This window comes from Lepeophtheirus salmonis, chromosome 8 (assembly GCF_016086655.4).
Source record: "Lepeophtheirus salmonis chromosome 8, UVic_Lsal_1.4, whole genome shotgun sequence".
Lineage (NCBI taxonomy): Eukaryota > Metazoa > Arthropoda > Copepoda > Siphonostomatoida > Caligidae > Lepeophtheirus > Lepeophtheirus salmonis.
In genome coordinates, this window is record NC_052138.2 from 10,019,891 (window position 1) to 10,036,526 (window position 16,636).

Here is a 16,636-nt window from a genome sequence, read left to right on the forward strand (position 1 = left end):
TAATAGTACTTTGAAACTATTATACTGAGTAATTAAAATTGCATATTATATGATATTACTACATTAATCTGCTCTGTGGAGTATATTTTTAAAGCTTAAGATCTCCCAAACAAAAAAACAAACTAAAACTAGTTTAACATTTCATAATATCAAATTTTACCAATTAATTGGCTACATAGCAAAATCCAGGCTTTACTATTACCTGGATCTAAAATACAAATACACATTACTTAAAACGTAAACAAAAAAATTACACTTAAAACTTTCAAAAAGCAACAATTTTGAAAATGAATTGCAATGAAAGATAAATTCAACTGATGATAAAAACCTAAATTCTTACCCAATGCTTTCAATGTGTCAAACAGGTGTAAAATTATATTATAGATCAGTATATTTTTTTAATACAGGCCTCTTTTGTGATGTAGTACCACATATATGAAAAAAAATAGTTCTTTAGAGAAACTACAGGAATTCAATTCAAAAAATGACAATAAGAAAAACAATGAGACTTAATTCTAGTAAATTTAAAATTGTTGGCAAATATATTATAATTATTTCAATTTTACCTTTCGAGAGTGACAGAGAGTAGATTTAATATGGATGCAACCGCAGATAACACCCTGGAATATTCTGCTATTTTACATCCTGATCCACCACTTCCGAATTGAGGAGCAAAATAATGAACTAGTTCCATTGGAGCTGCAACGGTCACTAGGAGTAAATCTGCTACCTATGAATTAAAAAAAAAAATGTTATTTAATTTTTGATTGAATTGATTCTTACCAAAAAAATAAAATTATTTACGAATTAGTTTTTTAAAGTTTAATAAATGACTTATTAGAATAATGGCCTTGGATTAAAACTTGAATAAAAGGAACAAATGAGTGCATTTTAATAAACTATATGACTTTAACTAATTGATAAAATTTGTACAATGAGTACCTAAATGTATTTGCAAATACTTTTCTTTAGGTTAGTTAATATTTATGAAGAAATTAAATAATTTCCCTTAAATGCAATGGTTAAAAAAATGTACGAAAAGGTTATATAAACTCACAGCTAGAGAAATTAGAAACAAATTAGTTGCGTTCCGACTTTTCCGATCCCCTTTAATCATAACCAGTAAAGTGAAGAGATTCCAAAAGACTCCTAATATGATGCAAATAATGTAGGTAACTAAGCTTAGAGTGAGTTCAGGGACATGCTGCCCTGTGTGCAATGCACTTGTTGGATCTTCCATGCATCGACACGTGGCCAGTGCTGGTAGTTCTATGCATTTAACACAGCTTTCAAAGGAACTATTAGTTGTAGTCGATGTCCAGAGATCTTCATGGCTGGAGGAACTATTATTGATAACTATATTCATAATTATTATTTGGACTTCAGTGTTCTATAAAAAAAAACACATTTGTTAAACCTTAATGTAATATAAATTACATTGATCGATTTGATGTATGAAATAATTTATATACTAAAATGGAGATGACACAATATATATTAATCATCAAACAGATGCTATATATATATGACGAGTCAACATAAAATCATACTGGAAATAACTCAAAATAAGTTCATATGCAAATATCAGAACAAATATTTTATTTTTGAATAAAAAAGCGATCAAGGGTTAACATAATAATTATGACTATAATATTTAAACATACAAAATAAAGCCATAAATTAAGTGATGAAACGATAATAACATGATGAATTACTTTAGAACTAACTGCGCAACTTTCATGAAATCCCCCTTTTAATTATGTGTCATCAATGTAAATTCTACGAAGGGGGGAAAAAATAGGGTATGAACGTTGTTCACTTAAATTAGTTTGTAAATAAAGCAACAGAGAGGAGCACCGTATTGCGAAACAATATGAATGAAAAATATCATTATCAAGAATCCACTGTTCTTCTTAAAAAATTATTTTTTTTTGGAAAAAAAATTGAGAATTTAAAATATAAACCTTAAATTTCTTTTAAAAAAAAAATCAGAATTTCACAACTATACATAAAAATTTGATTTTTTTAATAAATCTATAGCTATGGATAAAAAATTAATTTTTTAGCAAAAAAATTTCGAAAATCTAAAGCTGTTTAAAAGAAAGAATCAAATATAAATTTTTTTTAGAAAAAAACTTCAAAAATCCACAGCTGTTAAAAAAACAAATATTAAATTTGTAGAAAAAGAAATCAAAAATCCATAGCTATTCAGAGAAAATTAAATTTCTTTGAAATTTTTTTTGAAAGATTAGATGATTTGTGTATAGCTGTTTCAAAAATTCACAACTGTTTACAAAATATTAAATTTTTTGCTTGCTGCATAATTTGCACCTTTACTTTTTAAGAAAAAAAAGTTTTAACCCTATTTTCGCGTAATTTTTTTACATCCTGACCAAAAAATTCTAGTAAAAGGCAAACTTCCTTAATTTGGGGGAGCTACACCCCCTCCAGACCACCACATACGGACACCCCTAGTGTATTCTTACCTATTTAATCTAACATTATCTTCAACTCAACATCTTTTTGATGGATTTGCCTACAGCTTGAATAAATAAAATACTTTCTGTTATGCAAACACTATCAATGTTTTGGGGACTTCAAAGAGAAGGATTTCCTATATCAAAAGATTTAAATGTTGAATAGACTTGTATCTGAAAAAAAAAAAAAAAAAATATATATATAATTATTCATACATATTTTTTCTGACATCACATGCTTTATTATATACAAAATATGACGTTATAAAATCATTATATCGGACTTAAATTATAAGATACTCTTACGTGATAAACAAGTTCATTGATTAATAATCCTTATTAAGTTATCGGATTTATAATGATAAAGTGTAATAGATTTTGTTTATTTTATTTGTTTACTGATTTTTTACCTATTCTTTGAAAATGTTTATGCTAGGAGTTCCTTCATTAGGCGTAAAATTCGAGATTTTAGGACTCCAACAAAAGCACGATGAACGTAATCCTATGTAGAACAAATCCCTTTGAATATATTTATAATAAGTAACACTATAATGGCACTGAGTAGGGCGCAAAACTTCCGCGAAAAACTAAATTGAGTTATGTTTCTCAAATTGTTCTTAAGTAATTAAGCATTTTTTACGTTTTGTTTTACTTTGAACTCTAAAAATTTAAAGAGACAATGGCAATATATAATTTCGAATCAAGTGTGATCAAAACCGATCAGTGATTTTTACCTTACTCCTAGTGACTAACAAAAAAAAATGAAGCAAAAACATATAAATTAACTCCCTTATGATATAAACTTATTTTATAATTTTTTTTTAATATTCACTCTTTTTTTCTTTTTTTTTTATGGAGAGAGGGTCTTGAGCTAGTTTTGACAAATAATTATTAGTAAACAGTTTATTTTGTGTATTATACTATTTTCCTAAGGACGGGGAGGGAGTTGAGGATTATAATTGCCTGAGAGACGTAATCACGGAGCCTCTAAGGTAGCTCTTAGTTTTTGTACTTCACTCCGTATATTGTGTTTTGTACTTTGGAGATGATGAATTCAATCTTCCACCTATCCTTGTATTGTGAGGACGTGAGCCTATTGTAGGACTCAGACTCGCCTCAAAGTTAATCTAGATCTCTAAAAAATTGGGTTAATTTTTCTGCATGAGTAAAATAGATAAAACGGGGTCTCCAACTCTTTATGGCATAAATAACAATTTCTCTTATTAGGATCTTCCCGTGACTGACATGTTTAACTTTCACTCTTTATAATTATTCCTCAATGATGAATAATTACCTAAGAATATAATATTGTATATGTTTCAAGTCAAAACAAAAACAAATTATACTGATTTTTCTCCAAATGGATTCCGGGTTATAATTGTATTCTTTACAAAATAGTTAGACTGAACCTACATATATTAATCATTTTTCTCTTAAATCCCTTGGAAGTGACGCAAATTACGCTTAAAGTTAGGAAAATGCATTCACTCAATAATGAATAAATTTTATTTGCAAGACTTTATCGTGGTCAAATTAAGTATCATATATCAAATAAAGCCTTTAAAGTATAGGTAAAACTCTTGAATATTTCAAGTTATCCCAGAAAGTTGATTAAAAATACTATCGTTGATCGAAGTAAGTCTATGAAATGGTTTAATGTATACGAAGTTGTTGTTAAAAAATACATTTGACCTTTTTCATTTTTTTTAAATAGTAAAAATTGGGAAAATTCCTTTTCTTTTACTATCTATTTTACTTTATAATGAACCACCAAAATATTGTAATAATCACAACATTATAAAATTTGACATTTGATGTTGTTCACAAAATTTAAATAATTAAAATTTCATGAAATATTTCATTATTTAATTATTTTTTACACCTTTCGAATCATCTACTTCATCAACAACTATTCATGACTAAAAAGTGGTTAAATGATTTAAAAATTAATTTTTAAAATATATCGTAAAAAAGCAGATTCCATGAAACGAATAATAAAAATGTAAATACAATTTAAAGAGCAAAATTTTATCAATCATTTAAGTTTATTGATCGATTTTCACAGAAATAATTCCAGTACGATTTTATGTTGACATATCACACATTTCTTTTACTTCTACATTTGTTAGTGTTACCTCACCACATATACATATATAAATAGGTTGATATGCAATGTATCAAGATAAAAAACAATCTTGAACAAAAATCAAGAAAATAAGAAATTGCCAATTTATTGGCAATCCCTTAAATCCGAATCCCTTATTAACTCCTCCTGAAAAATGTTTTTCTTACATTGTGATTACTGGTACTTTGGAAGTATCAGCTTCATGTCAAAATTAAGCATTCAGAGGTAAAAAATCCAGAATTGTTTGTATGCATTCAAGACAAATAAAATGGAAATGGGCTTTGCTTTTTTTCAATCATTTTACTGTTCGTTTTTATTTAACTGATTTATAATTTTTTTATGTATTTTATATAATGTTACTATTCATATATTGTAATCATTGAGTACCATAATAAATTAATGTTGGTTAAAAAAAAAAATTAATGATAGAAATTGATGATAATTCGTCAAATGTAATCCAGACTAACTTGCTTTTATATTCACAAGGGAGTGGAGGAATTATTAAGGGACGTTTTGGACATAAAATATTGATTGAAAGCTAAATACTAAAAAAATAAAATGAATAGAGTATATGGATAGTTTGCAAGTATATATTGATGTAATAATAAACTGTTCAAAGGAGATAAAAAAGATAAATATTTCTTGAGTTATATAAAATATTTTTTTTTAAATAACCATGACACAAATGAACCATGACATGTATATTCAATATTTTGCAACATAACATATTGGCAGTCTTTTTATGTTTTTATATTATAGGTAAGGAGGTTAATATTGTTTAAATTGTGTGAGGGAAAATTTAAGAAAAGGAATAAGCACTGTCTTTACTCCATGTTGTATCTTTGCCCAGAATGTGTTTTTTCTAAATCTTTTCAGTTCGGTCCATGTAATTTTATCAGGTACTTTTTTGATAAAGTATATTTTACCTAAATATATAAATAAATAAGGTCTATAGGCGTTATTGTTTATTTTTGGTTCAAATGGAGGTTTCCTTTGAAATTTTTCAATCAAAAGATGTAATGTGGTGTACTATAAAACGCATTAAATAGTTGTTTTTTTTTGAATAATTCACCATGTCTAATGATAATTAATTGAAAGCGAAGAAAGGATTAGCATTTCTTCCATTCGAATAGTGTTAGTAGTTGTATAGTTTTATTTTTCTTATTATACTAATTCATTAAATATTTTGTCTCTTGTTTGAACTAATTACATAGTGAGACTTCGATAGTATGGGGTTGTACCACAGTTTGGCTCGGTTTACCATCGTTGCGGTAGGCTTATATATATTCACATATTAAATATTTTGGTTATTTTTTTTTAAATTAATAAATTTAGATGGTGAGGTAATTTTATACATAAGTATCCTTTTATATAAGAGCTCTTTTATGTATTTGCTTATAAAATAAAGAAATAATGATTTACAAAAAGATAAGATAAAATACATCCCAGTTGACAAAAACCCAGTGGTATGACTGAGGGATAAATTTTCCAAAATTTCCAAGTTAGCTTCACAACAATTTGCAGGTTTACAAGTACATTTTTATAAAGGGAAATAATTTTTTCGAAAGCTGTAGATATTGTGACTTTTTATCGGTCTTGTTTATTACAAGAAAATGCCGACACTCTCATCTTTTTGCAAAAAATTACCCGACTATATTTTATAGCAACCTTTGTTTCTTAGAGAAATATTATATATAGAAGAATGAAATATAGAAAAAACTTAAAAAACCTTCATTAACTGTCTAAAAGAACAAGATCTGTAGAATATTTCAGTACCTCTTGAGTTCTTAGGACAGGCTCATGCTAATGATGTTTTACAACCAATCATGCATCATCTTATCAGTCGAAACTTTTTGAGACTTCTTCTTTGTGATGTCCTATGGACTCTACCAAAGCTTGAGTTATCTCTCGGTCAAAATATACCTCTGAGAGGCTCAATATTACAGATTCCTAAGTATTTGCAAAACATTCCATATGTTAACACCATAGGGGATCTTGAAAAATGTAACGGGCTTTTGGCTAAGATGCAGTATAAAAAAATCATTTTTGACTTGAAGATGAACCCCAATAAATTACAACTGAAAAAAGAATGTACCTTCAGAAATGCTTTTTCCTTTTTGAGAGTATCATATCTGAGGTCATTGTAGAAAAGACCTGAAATCAAATTCATTGAGAGTATTGGGAGACGAAGAGGTCTGAATTTAGCTGGAATGCAAATTTGTAAAGGCTTTACGAACCCCATTTTGTCTCCAGCTAAAAAGTGGTTACACTTGAAGTGTCTTCTATTATGAAACCAGAGGAGCGGTGCTTTTTTCTGCAAGGTAGATGAGGTGACCACATCTCATATTTTATATTACTTCAAAGCTCTCTGGGTAGCCTTTCACGCCGTTGCAAAGGAGGTGGAATCATCTTTTGAGGAAAAATTATGAGGGACAACTTTTTCACGTTGACGTCCCCAAAAAGATCATACATCATCTCGTTATATAGAAAGTACAATATTACCTTTATTCCCTTAAAACAATTAATGGCACCACAAATGTTCTGTTGGAAAACAATGTTAAAGACTATATTAGATTGTTACCCCTTGTTAAAAAAAATATATATATTAAGCTTTTATTTATTTATTGGGTTGTTTTCATATGATTTTTTTATCCCCACGTATTTATTACTGTTCTTTAGATTATTAATTTTTTTATTTTGTTAGTTTGTTAAAGCTGTACCGATATAAATGGTAATTAAAAAAACCTTCATTAATTGTATTAAAAAACATTTCACAACTATACTGTATCATACCGCGTACCGTGAAGGGTGTACCGCGGTTTGTACCTAGCCGTAAGTTAAGCATACCGTTCCAGCTCCAGTATTTTTGTCTGAAATTTTGGGGGATGATTTTATAATAAAAAACTACTTAAAATTTCGTATTTTGATAAAAAAGTTCATAGGAAACATCAATTGAAATAAAAAAATAAAAAAAACGACGTATAAATCTTATTTATTCATATATACTCCTATAAATATATGCAAAAAGACTTTAAGGCAAAATATCCTGAGAAAATAGTTCAATGGAAAGTACCTAGGACCAAAAAAGGCGGTGAATGTGTTGTGTGGAAAAATCTATTGGAGTAAATATGAATTGCAGTTTATCTTATAAATATTAAATTTTCAATTATTAACCGTTTTTATAATATCCTAAAATAAACTTTTTAAATAAAAAGATGTAGTAGATATTTATAAATATAATTGTCTATATATCATTTTTAATTCATATCCAAATATCATAAAACCAAATTATTTTATACTTTCTATATTTATGTATATTAAAGGTGACATTTAGAATTAAAAGAATGAATCTGTTCAAATTAATTATTAGATAAAATGTAATCATTTAGGTCCAACTTTAATAATTTAAAGCCTTTACCTTATAACGATGTAATATAAAGAAACATTCACAATAAAACGTTTTTAAACATATTTTTAAGTCTCAAAAATACATTATTCGTTAAATTGAACCTCTGCAAAAGAAGATATGACTATTTAAATATTATATGAGATTTCTAATATGAAGAGTAAATAACTTAGAACGAGTTTTTTTTGAGTTCATATTGATTTTCTTTAAGACCAATATTTGTTTACGAATATTTTGCTCTACTTTTACTCTTACTTCAATGCAAATGTTTTTGGAAAAAACTAATTTGAACAAGAATTATTTCAATAATTCTTTAGAAATATGAATTTTACATATAAATGTCAATATTTTGAAGGTATATTCCGATAGTAGGATTGAATTTCAATAAAATGTCAATTAAATTACTTAAATATATCAATTAAGTTAATTTTCTCTCATTTCCATATTTCTTGACATCAATTCAAGAGTTAAATATTAAAAGAAAGTGAATCCATACATCCTATTACATAACATTTGGGAATTATCTTTTCAACTTCTTTAGCAATTAATAGGTTAAGGAAAAAGTAATATCGTATTTTTCCCTTTTTTCAATGCTTATAAGGAATGTTAAAATCATCCTAAGCCAAGTATTCCCCGTTTTATTCGATAACTTGTTGCCAACGAGAATCCAACTTTATAATACCCTTCTGGTAGAAGCCCTTGTTCTATCGGTAAAAAACTCGGACAACCAATTTTCACAGGCCTCTATTGAGGTCGAATTTGTACCTCCAAGAGTATTTGCAATATAAATGACCATATGGTAGTCCCTTTGTATCAGGTCTGGATCGTAGGGTGGATAGATAAGTAGTTCCCATACGAGCAACCAAAGCTTATGATGCGTCATCAAAGATGTGTGTAGCCTTGCGTTGTCTTGATGAAATACGATTACTCTCCTATTCACCAATGCTGCCAGCTTCTTTTCGATTGCAATTGGTTCAAATCGCTTTTGTAATCGATGCTCAGCTTCTGGGCGACTGCTTACATGATTCGATATTTTCCATAATGTCATTGATATTTTTGAAGACATGCTTGTCAATGTGTGGCACATGATTCCCTTTCACTATACCAGCACGACATCGCTCGAACCAATAATACAACACGAACCGAAAGAATATTTGGAAATTTTCTTGGTCAATTTATAGAGTTTTTCCATTTTAGGTAGTAAAAATGTATAATACGGTGAATTTCTTCCTTTGAGACCTCCATACTATACGCACGATAATTCACGACGGTTCTAGCCAAGCGCAATACTGTCCAAAAAGCGTTTGTATTATACACTCATATCTTTAGAAACTTTATCGTATGATCCAATGTGACAAATAATGAACAAGATAACTTAGTCAAAAAAGTTGGAGAATATACATTAATACTTTTTCGCAACCCAGTACTACCATATCAATCATATAAACATTCAAATATAATTAAAATAAATATTGGTGGAAAAAGATGAATGAAAAATGAACTCAAATATTTCATATTTGTGTGTTAGATAGTAAAATTGATTTTCCTTATGAGTCTATCTTTCAATCATAAAAAATTGATTGAATTATTCATTTTACCTGTAGAGTATATATATTCGTAATTTCATACTATACAAAGTTATTTATTGATATTTGGCTTAAAAGGAAACCTAAATGATCTAATAATTTTTCCTACATCAATAGATATTGCTTCCTTAAATGTAAATATTAATATTATATGTATGAGCAGGTAAAACTAAGTCATTTCTTAGAAAAATTTGATAATTTGTGACGTCATCATGCTATATTTTCATGCCAATGATGTCATGCACTCATTTTTTATGATATGCAGTTTATGTACTTATTTGTTTAATTAATCTTCGTTTATATATGTATATATGATGTAAGGAGTTATTGAGGAAAAATTATGGACGTATGACGTCCCACTGGTATAAAAATAATAAAGGTGGAAATATGACGTCACAAATCACCAAACTTGTATTAAGAAATACTGATTTTGTGTGCAATACCTTAGTTTAATCAGTTCGTATATATATATATATATATATATTTACACTCTGGAGAACAATAACAATCCCAAATCATGATCCTTTTAGATTGCTCCATAAAATATGAAGCATATTTTTCAATTTTAATATCATTGCATGATTTCCATAAAAAAAACCTGAAGGTTTTTAATTTAAAATGCTACATCTAAATTGTTGTATACTATCTGCTTGTATACACAAGTTGTAATTTGTCATAACAAACCTATAAAAACCAAATATGTACCTACCAAGGGGCGTACGCAAGATGATTATCTATATATTTCCTTTTCGGCGGGGTCTTGGTTTTATTTTTTTTGAAATTTCAAAAAATTTCAAAAATTAAATTTCAAATATTAATTTTTTGGAATTTTTTTTCAAAGATTCGTAGATATTAACAGAAGATTTAATTTTTTGGACATTTTTAAAAAAATCTATGGCTTTTTACAGAACATTAATTTTTTGGAAAAAAAAAATCAAAATTACACAGCCATTCCGAAAAAAATTAAATTTTTGGAAAGAAATTAAAATAATACGTTTGACTTTTTTGGTAAAAATTACAAATATTCAATTTTATACTCTGCTGCAAAATTTGCCCGAATGACAAAAAAAAAATTAACAAGCATTACATTGAGCATTTTGATATGTAAAAAAAAAATTCTAGTATTTTTCATTAAACCTCCAAAACAAATAATACTATTTGATGTCTGATATATTTTGCAAGAAAGTATAAAAGGGAAATATATTTATTATGGTTTAAATTACTTTTGTTATATTTATTTAGTTTATGGAAATATATCTTGTAATATTCCTTTTTTATTACAATTGATGTGGGTCCTGTAAATGTTTGTACAAATTTATGAAATTTCTAGAAAATTATTTTTTTATGGGTTAAAACGCTTTAAATATACCGCCATAACGAAATAAAACAATTTTAAAATTGATGCACCATAGTCCACATAAGTTTTGAATCCTACTGAAGTAATACAAAACAATTAAAACAATATTTATATATTAGAACCATGTATTTCTACTCACTAAAATTAAAACAACATATTTTTGAGGAAGCGCATGTTAACAATAATAATTTTACACACATAATTCTTTAAAAAGCAAAAATGAATATTAAGCGTTGCTTGCCATACAAATATAACCATATATACTATAATATTCTCATTTCAAAATGCTTAATGTGGGCACGCTAAAATTTATTCGAATTTATATATATTTCATACGGTGTTTTTATTGTATACAGATCATTTTTATCACACCGACAAGGCAATGTTTTATACTAGGGGGTCTGATGCACCTTAGCACTCAATCTCGACAAATTTGTGATTCAAATCAATTCATACAGTATTGCAGATTAACTAGACCTTTTAGAACCAAATACTTTATTGTTAATGACATTTTAATCACTTACGCCTTAAATAAGCTATTTGCGCGCTAAGATATTGAGTGTTTTCACTCAAAGTTCTTAAAAATGGTGGCTTTCAACCTTTAAAAGGCATTTTTAAAGATTGGATATCAAATATAAGCATCAATTTAATTGTATACATTTTTATTGATTCCTTCATTGTTAAAATTATGACTAGAAAAAGCCTTTTGTCAATTTGTCATGTACATTTAAGTAGTAATTGAATAATTTATCATACTTACAAAGAATATTGAATTAAAGAATTATTTATATACATATATTGGTTTTTTAAAGGAAATTATTTTTTATAAATACAGTCAGGTTTTTGGTGTTTGTTTTAACATAATTTTTTTTTTTTTTTTTATAGAAATGTGTTGTCATTATTAAACTCTAAATCAAAGAAAATTGCTTATGAAATCTTGATTGCACTTATAGATAATTTTTTTTTCTCTGCAAGTCTTGTTTCAAATATAATGAAACTTCCTAACGCAAGGTTTTAATACTATGCTTCTCTATGTGCTATGTGATCTACTAAAAGAGTACAAAATATAGGAATATAAGGAAATTGTCGTAAGTGATATTTACTATAAATTGACATTGATGTTCATTGTTTATGTTTGTTGACATGACTGTTGAAGGTATATATTGGTAAATTGAAGAGTGTAGTAAAATAAGTGCCTATAATACTTGTTTTGAGATAAATATCAATAAAAATAACAAGATAATTTTCTTTATTTCAATAAAAAACAAACCATTTGGTAAACAAAAAACATACATTGAAACAAAGGAATGTAGAAACAAACAAGGGTTTAAGGGTTCATTCTATAAATATTTTTTATGAATGTTGACAGTTTTACTCATAACTCGTCCACTTTTTCGCTCCCTTTGCTTATTCCTCTCAAGTTCTCATAAAAAAAATACAGAATCGGGAAGGTAAACATGGTTCATGAGCGCTTTTATATCTCCGAGCTTTGCATCCTTAATGAGGAGGAAACCAAGATGGGCGTCTTTCAGTTTCCTTTGGGAAAGTACATTCTTGATGTTGAGAAGTTTGATGCCCCACTTCAGGAATGGCATTGGAGTATATATGTCATGTCAAGCTGCGCCAACCCATAGGTGGTTTGGATCTCTCGAAGGTAATCCTAAGAGCAGTCTCTAGTTTGTAGTTTTCTACCTTTACTAATGGTGTTCCGTCGTCTTACATTGCTTCACATAGGAACATCTTTTACTACAAAGGTGCTAGGTTTGAATATGGAGGTGTGCCCAATGGATCCTATGTTATCTAAATTGAAATAAAACCACGAAGAAATGAACGAGTACATACCAACAATTTAAAAATGCAATAAACTCATTTTTGCAAAAATGTAATATAAGAAAATCGTTTACTCTGCTTTTCAATTACAATATTGAAAGTTAGTGCATCTGTTGTGTGTTTGTAGTAAAAGAATCATTAGGGAGTTTATTAATCTGAAATAGCTAGTGATGAGAAGAACAGACGACTTATAGAATTTGACTTTAGATTTTCAATCAATGGCAATAGTTCTTTCTTCCTGTCATAGTCTATTCCAACAGATTTAGTGCAAGGAAATCTCCCTCCAAAGATAAGAAGCATTCTTGTTTTAGATAATACTTTATAAGTAAAGAAACATATATTCCTGCATAAAGTTCATAGGTAAATAAGTCAAACTTTTTGCAATTTTCTATTGAGTAAATAATTGTAGTGAGAGGATTATTACAAATTAATTTTCAAATTTATAGATTAGCAACTAGATTTTATTACAATTACAAAAAAAGAAAAGAAGATTGTTATAGACAACTAAAAAGACAACTTAAAACCAATGTGTGATATCTTTAAATATTATATTTAGGTAATTTTTTTATTCAATATGTCCTCCTTCAAAAGCAATAACTACCTTAACACGTCGGTAAACAGATTGGCAATTCTTAACGATGAGATGGAGGTCGTGTCCATAGCGTACTACACTGTCATGATGAGTGCTTGGAGCAAATCCAAATTTGTATGAGAGGTACATCAGACATTCTTCTCAAAGGCACCCTAAACTCCACAGTCCAACTGGTGGTAATCAGGGCTGGAGAAGAGGAACATGGAGCAGGCCAGAAGTCAGACATATTGTTGCTGAAGAAATTTTGGTTCTTTTTGGTTCTATAGTCTGTGATAGATTTCTAGGTGTTGTATGCAGTCCCGATGGAGATGCCAATGGTATCTGCAGTCTTCTTGTAACTTGCTACCGGTGTGGAGGAGATTCCATTGTCTTATATGTTGTTGCTCCGAAATGAAAACCGCGTAAATAAAAATAACGAGCATAAAATTGTAATTAAATGTTACTGTAAGTTTTGGGTCCTCATTCTGTATGGATTGTATGTCTTATACTTCTTCTATAAAATCTATTAATTTGGTAGTGTCACTTATAAAATTTTAGTTTTGACCCCACGATATTCAATTATATTCAAACTAATGTTGGAGAAAAGCTTTTGTGACGTCCTGAAGAGATCAAACTTAATTCCTTAAACTATGAAAAAGATAAATCATCATCAGGCTGCAATGAAGACTGGTATTTCTCAATCAACGCAACTAGGTCAATATTTAATGGATTTAAAAAAAGAACATTTTAGAAATAGTAACAGTAGGTGATTGTTTGGTTTATGATTTTTAGAGTGTACATACTAAAAGATAAATTGAGGTAGACATTAACAATTTTAGTTTTTGGTAACACATTTTTATACACTATACATGTTTTAAAAAAAATCTTTTGAATTCCATAGTCTATTATAACTGTACTGAACGAGTTGGTCACAAAGTTGTAATTAGTTGTCTATATCAAATCTGGGGTTTGATAATTTAAATATTGAAGCGGTACTAGAAATTTCAAAAAAGAAAAAATAACTAGTTTGTTAAGGAAACCCGTATCATTTACACTTCAAATGAACTTTTTTGGCGTAAATGCAATTTAAAAAATGATTCAATATATTTTTTTTCAAACAAAACCTATAAAATATGCTGGTTTTTTTAACCTTTGAAGTGTATTTTCTTATGTTTGGAGGATTCCATAGAGAATATAAACATATATTTAAAATTAGCATAAAATCGTGCAAAGACAAAAATATTTCTTTCTCAAACGTTTACCTCAAACCTATAAAAAGTGTAAAAATGCTATCAAAATGCAGATCATAAATTGAGGAAACTCAGATTTGAGAAGGAAAAACTAATTACAAATTCGTAATCAACGCATTAATTACCATTATTATTAAATGTGAAATTCAAAGGATTTTTGATAAGGTAAAATTTTCTTGACATATGCTATTAAGGACAAAGAATGGATTTGTCTAGATTTTATTATCATTTTCAATTTAAACTAAAAAGTAATTTAGAAATAACTGATTAATTGCTCTTATGGATAAAGGTATAAATGAATTGATCATTGATTTGTACCATATCTTTTTGTTAAGTACCACCTAACATTTAAATGATATCGATAAAAAGAAAAAACGTCTATAAATTAGTATAGTATGTTAAAAAAAGGAAAATATAAACATTAGATCTCAATAATAATGTAAAAATAAAAACGCCAACCAAAGTAATGCAGTATGACCAATGACAGTTATCTAATTAATAAGTTCGATACGGCTGAGTAGGGGTTTAAAGCTAGAATATTATGTAAAAGCTAAAATAACGCTTTCTTCTTTTTGTCATGGTATTGGGAGATCATTCTTTAATCATATAATTGACTGGATCAAGGTAAAATCGAGAAACAGTTTTCACCAAATCAAATATTAAATAACCTTTGTCTTTTTCCGAATCAATGCAAAAAATTTAGTTTATATAGTTAATTTTTGCCAGACTCACTTTTTTGGAGCCCTTAAAAAACATATAATACAATTAAATTGATTTTTATACATATTATATAAAATATAAGGAAAAATTGAACTTGTCTTTGAAAGTTTCAATATAAATCTGTTAGCATTAATTTAACAGATCTAACATAAATAACTATGGAGTCATTTAATCCCTTGACATTGGACATCTTGGGTTGCTAAGATATCTAGGTCTAAACTTGTTCCAGATTGAAAGTCTCCACTCAATTTTTTTAATTATCTTTATTTAAATTGATTTATTTTCCTTTTTTATTCAATATAGTTTATTATCTTATAAATGAAACCTTTATTATTTACTCTTTAAATAAACAATCTAAACCCCGAGGCGTTATTCCTTTTAAAACAAAACCCATAAAGTTTGTTGACTTGAAACTTTTAAATTGTAGTTTCTCAAGATAAGATGATTCCATATAAAATATTAGCGCATATTTGAAATCAACTTTATATTTTGAAAAGAATAAACTAATTTTTATATCGGCTATTGCTTTGCTTTTCTCACTCAAAGTAGTACCAAACCAATTAAAAGGGTAAACATATAATAAGCTTTTTATAATTACATCAGTAATTCAAATAAAAAATTATTGAAAACCAGATTTGATAAGGAAAAACTAATTACAAGTTTGTGATCAACACGCCAATTACTATTCAAATTGGCAATAGAATGGAAAATAGTTTCTATGTTGATTTGTATAACCCATGGAGTATGAAATTCAACTAAATAATCATGTAATGAGTTTCTCAAGGAGTTAAAATTCTGATAACTGATATTCTGATAACATAAAATAACTTGATCAACCAAAAAATAATATTTCTCTAAAAGAATATCAACAGCTGATCCGAAATAAGTGATTGGATTTTAAGCTTTTTCATCATCTTTTAGAAAGACGGAAATGTTTTCGAACCTTATCATACCACTGTAAAAATAAAGATGAGTGATGCCAAGCCCTATTACCTCCCAACAAATCTTATAAATTTTTAAGGATGTATCTGCCTTAATTATGAATAGACAGCTGTAGTGTATAATTGAGTTCTTCTGCGATTATTTCTTTGCTCACAAGAGTTCCGTAAAATAACAGTGTTTTCTTTAGTTTATTTACAATATCCAAAACTACATATACTGTATATATTCTTGGAAAATATAATTTGTAAATAATCCATCGCATTAGGTAATGACAACGACGAAACAACTCATTTATAAATTGAGCTCTCTGCGTATCACAAATCATTCATCTAATATTTTATAACTGTTTTAAAATTCCCTTTTTTAATGACT

General features: G+C 27.8%; 1 protein-coding gene across 1 annotated transcript in view; it reads right to left on the bottom strand.

Annotated features, from left to right (window-relative positions):
• Window positions 1-16,636, bottom strand: part of LOC121123457 (galanin receptor 2a) — a 57,035-nt gene that overhangs the window by 17,787 nt on the left and 22,612 nt on the right. The window contains exons 2-4 of the mRNA XM_040718580.2: window positions 2,487-2,651; window positions 1,058-1,390; window positions 567-730 (exon numbers count right to left, since the gene is read on the bottom strand). Coding sequence (XP_040574514.1) covers window positions 567-730; window positions 1,058-1,366 — 473 coding nt within the window. The 5' untranslated portion in view covers window positions 1,367-1,390; window positions 2,487-2,651. The remainder of the gene's footprint in view (window positions 1-566; window positions 731-1,057; window positions 1,391-2,486; window positions 2,652-16,636) is intronic.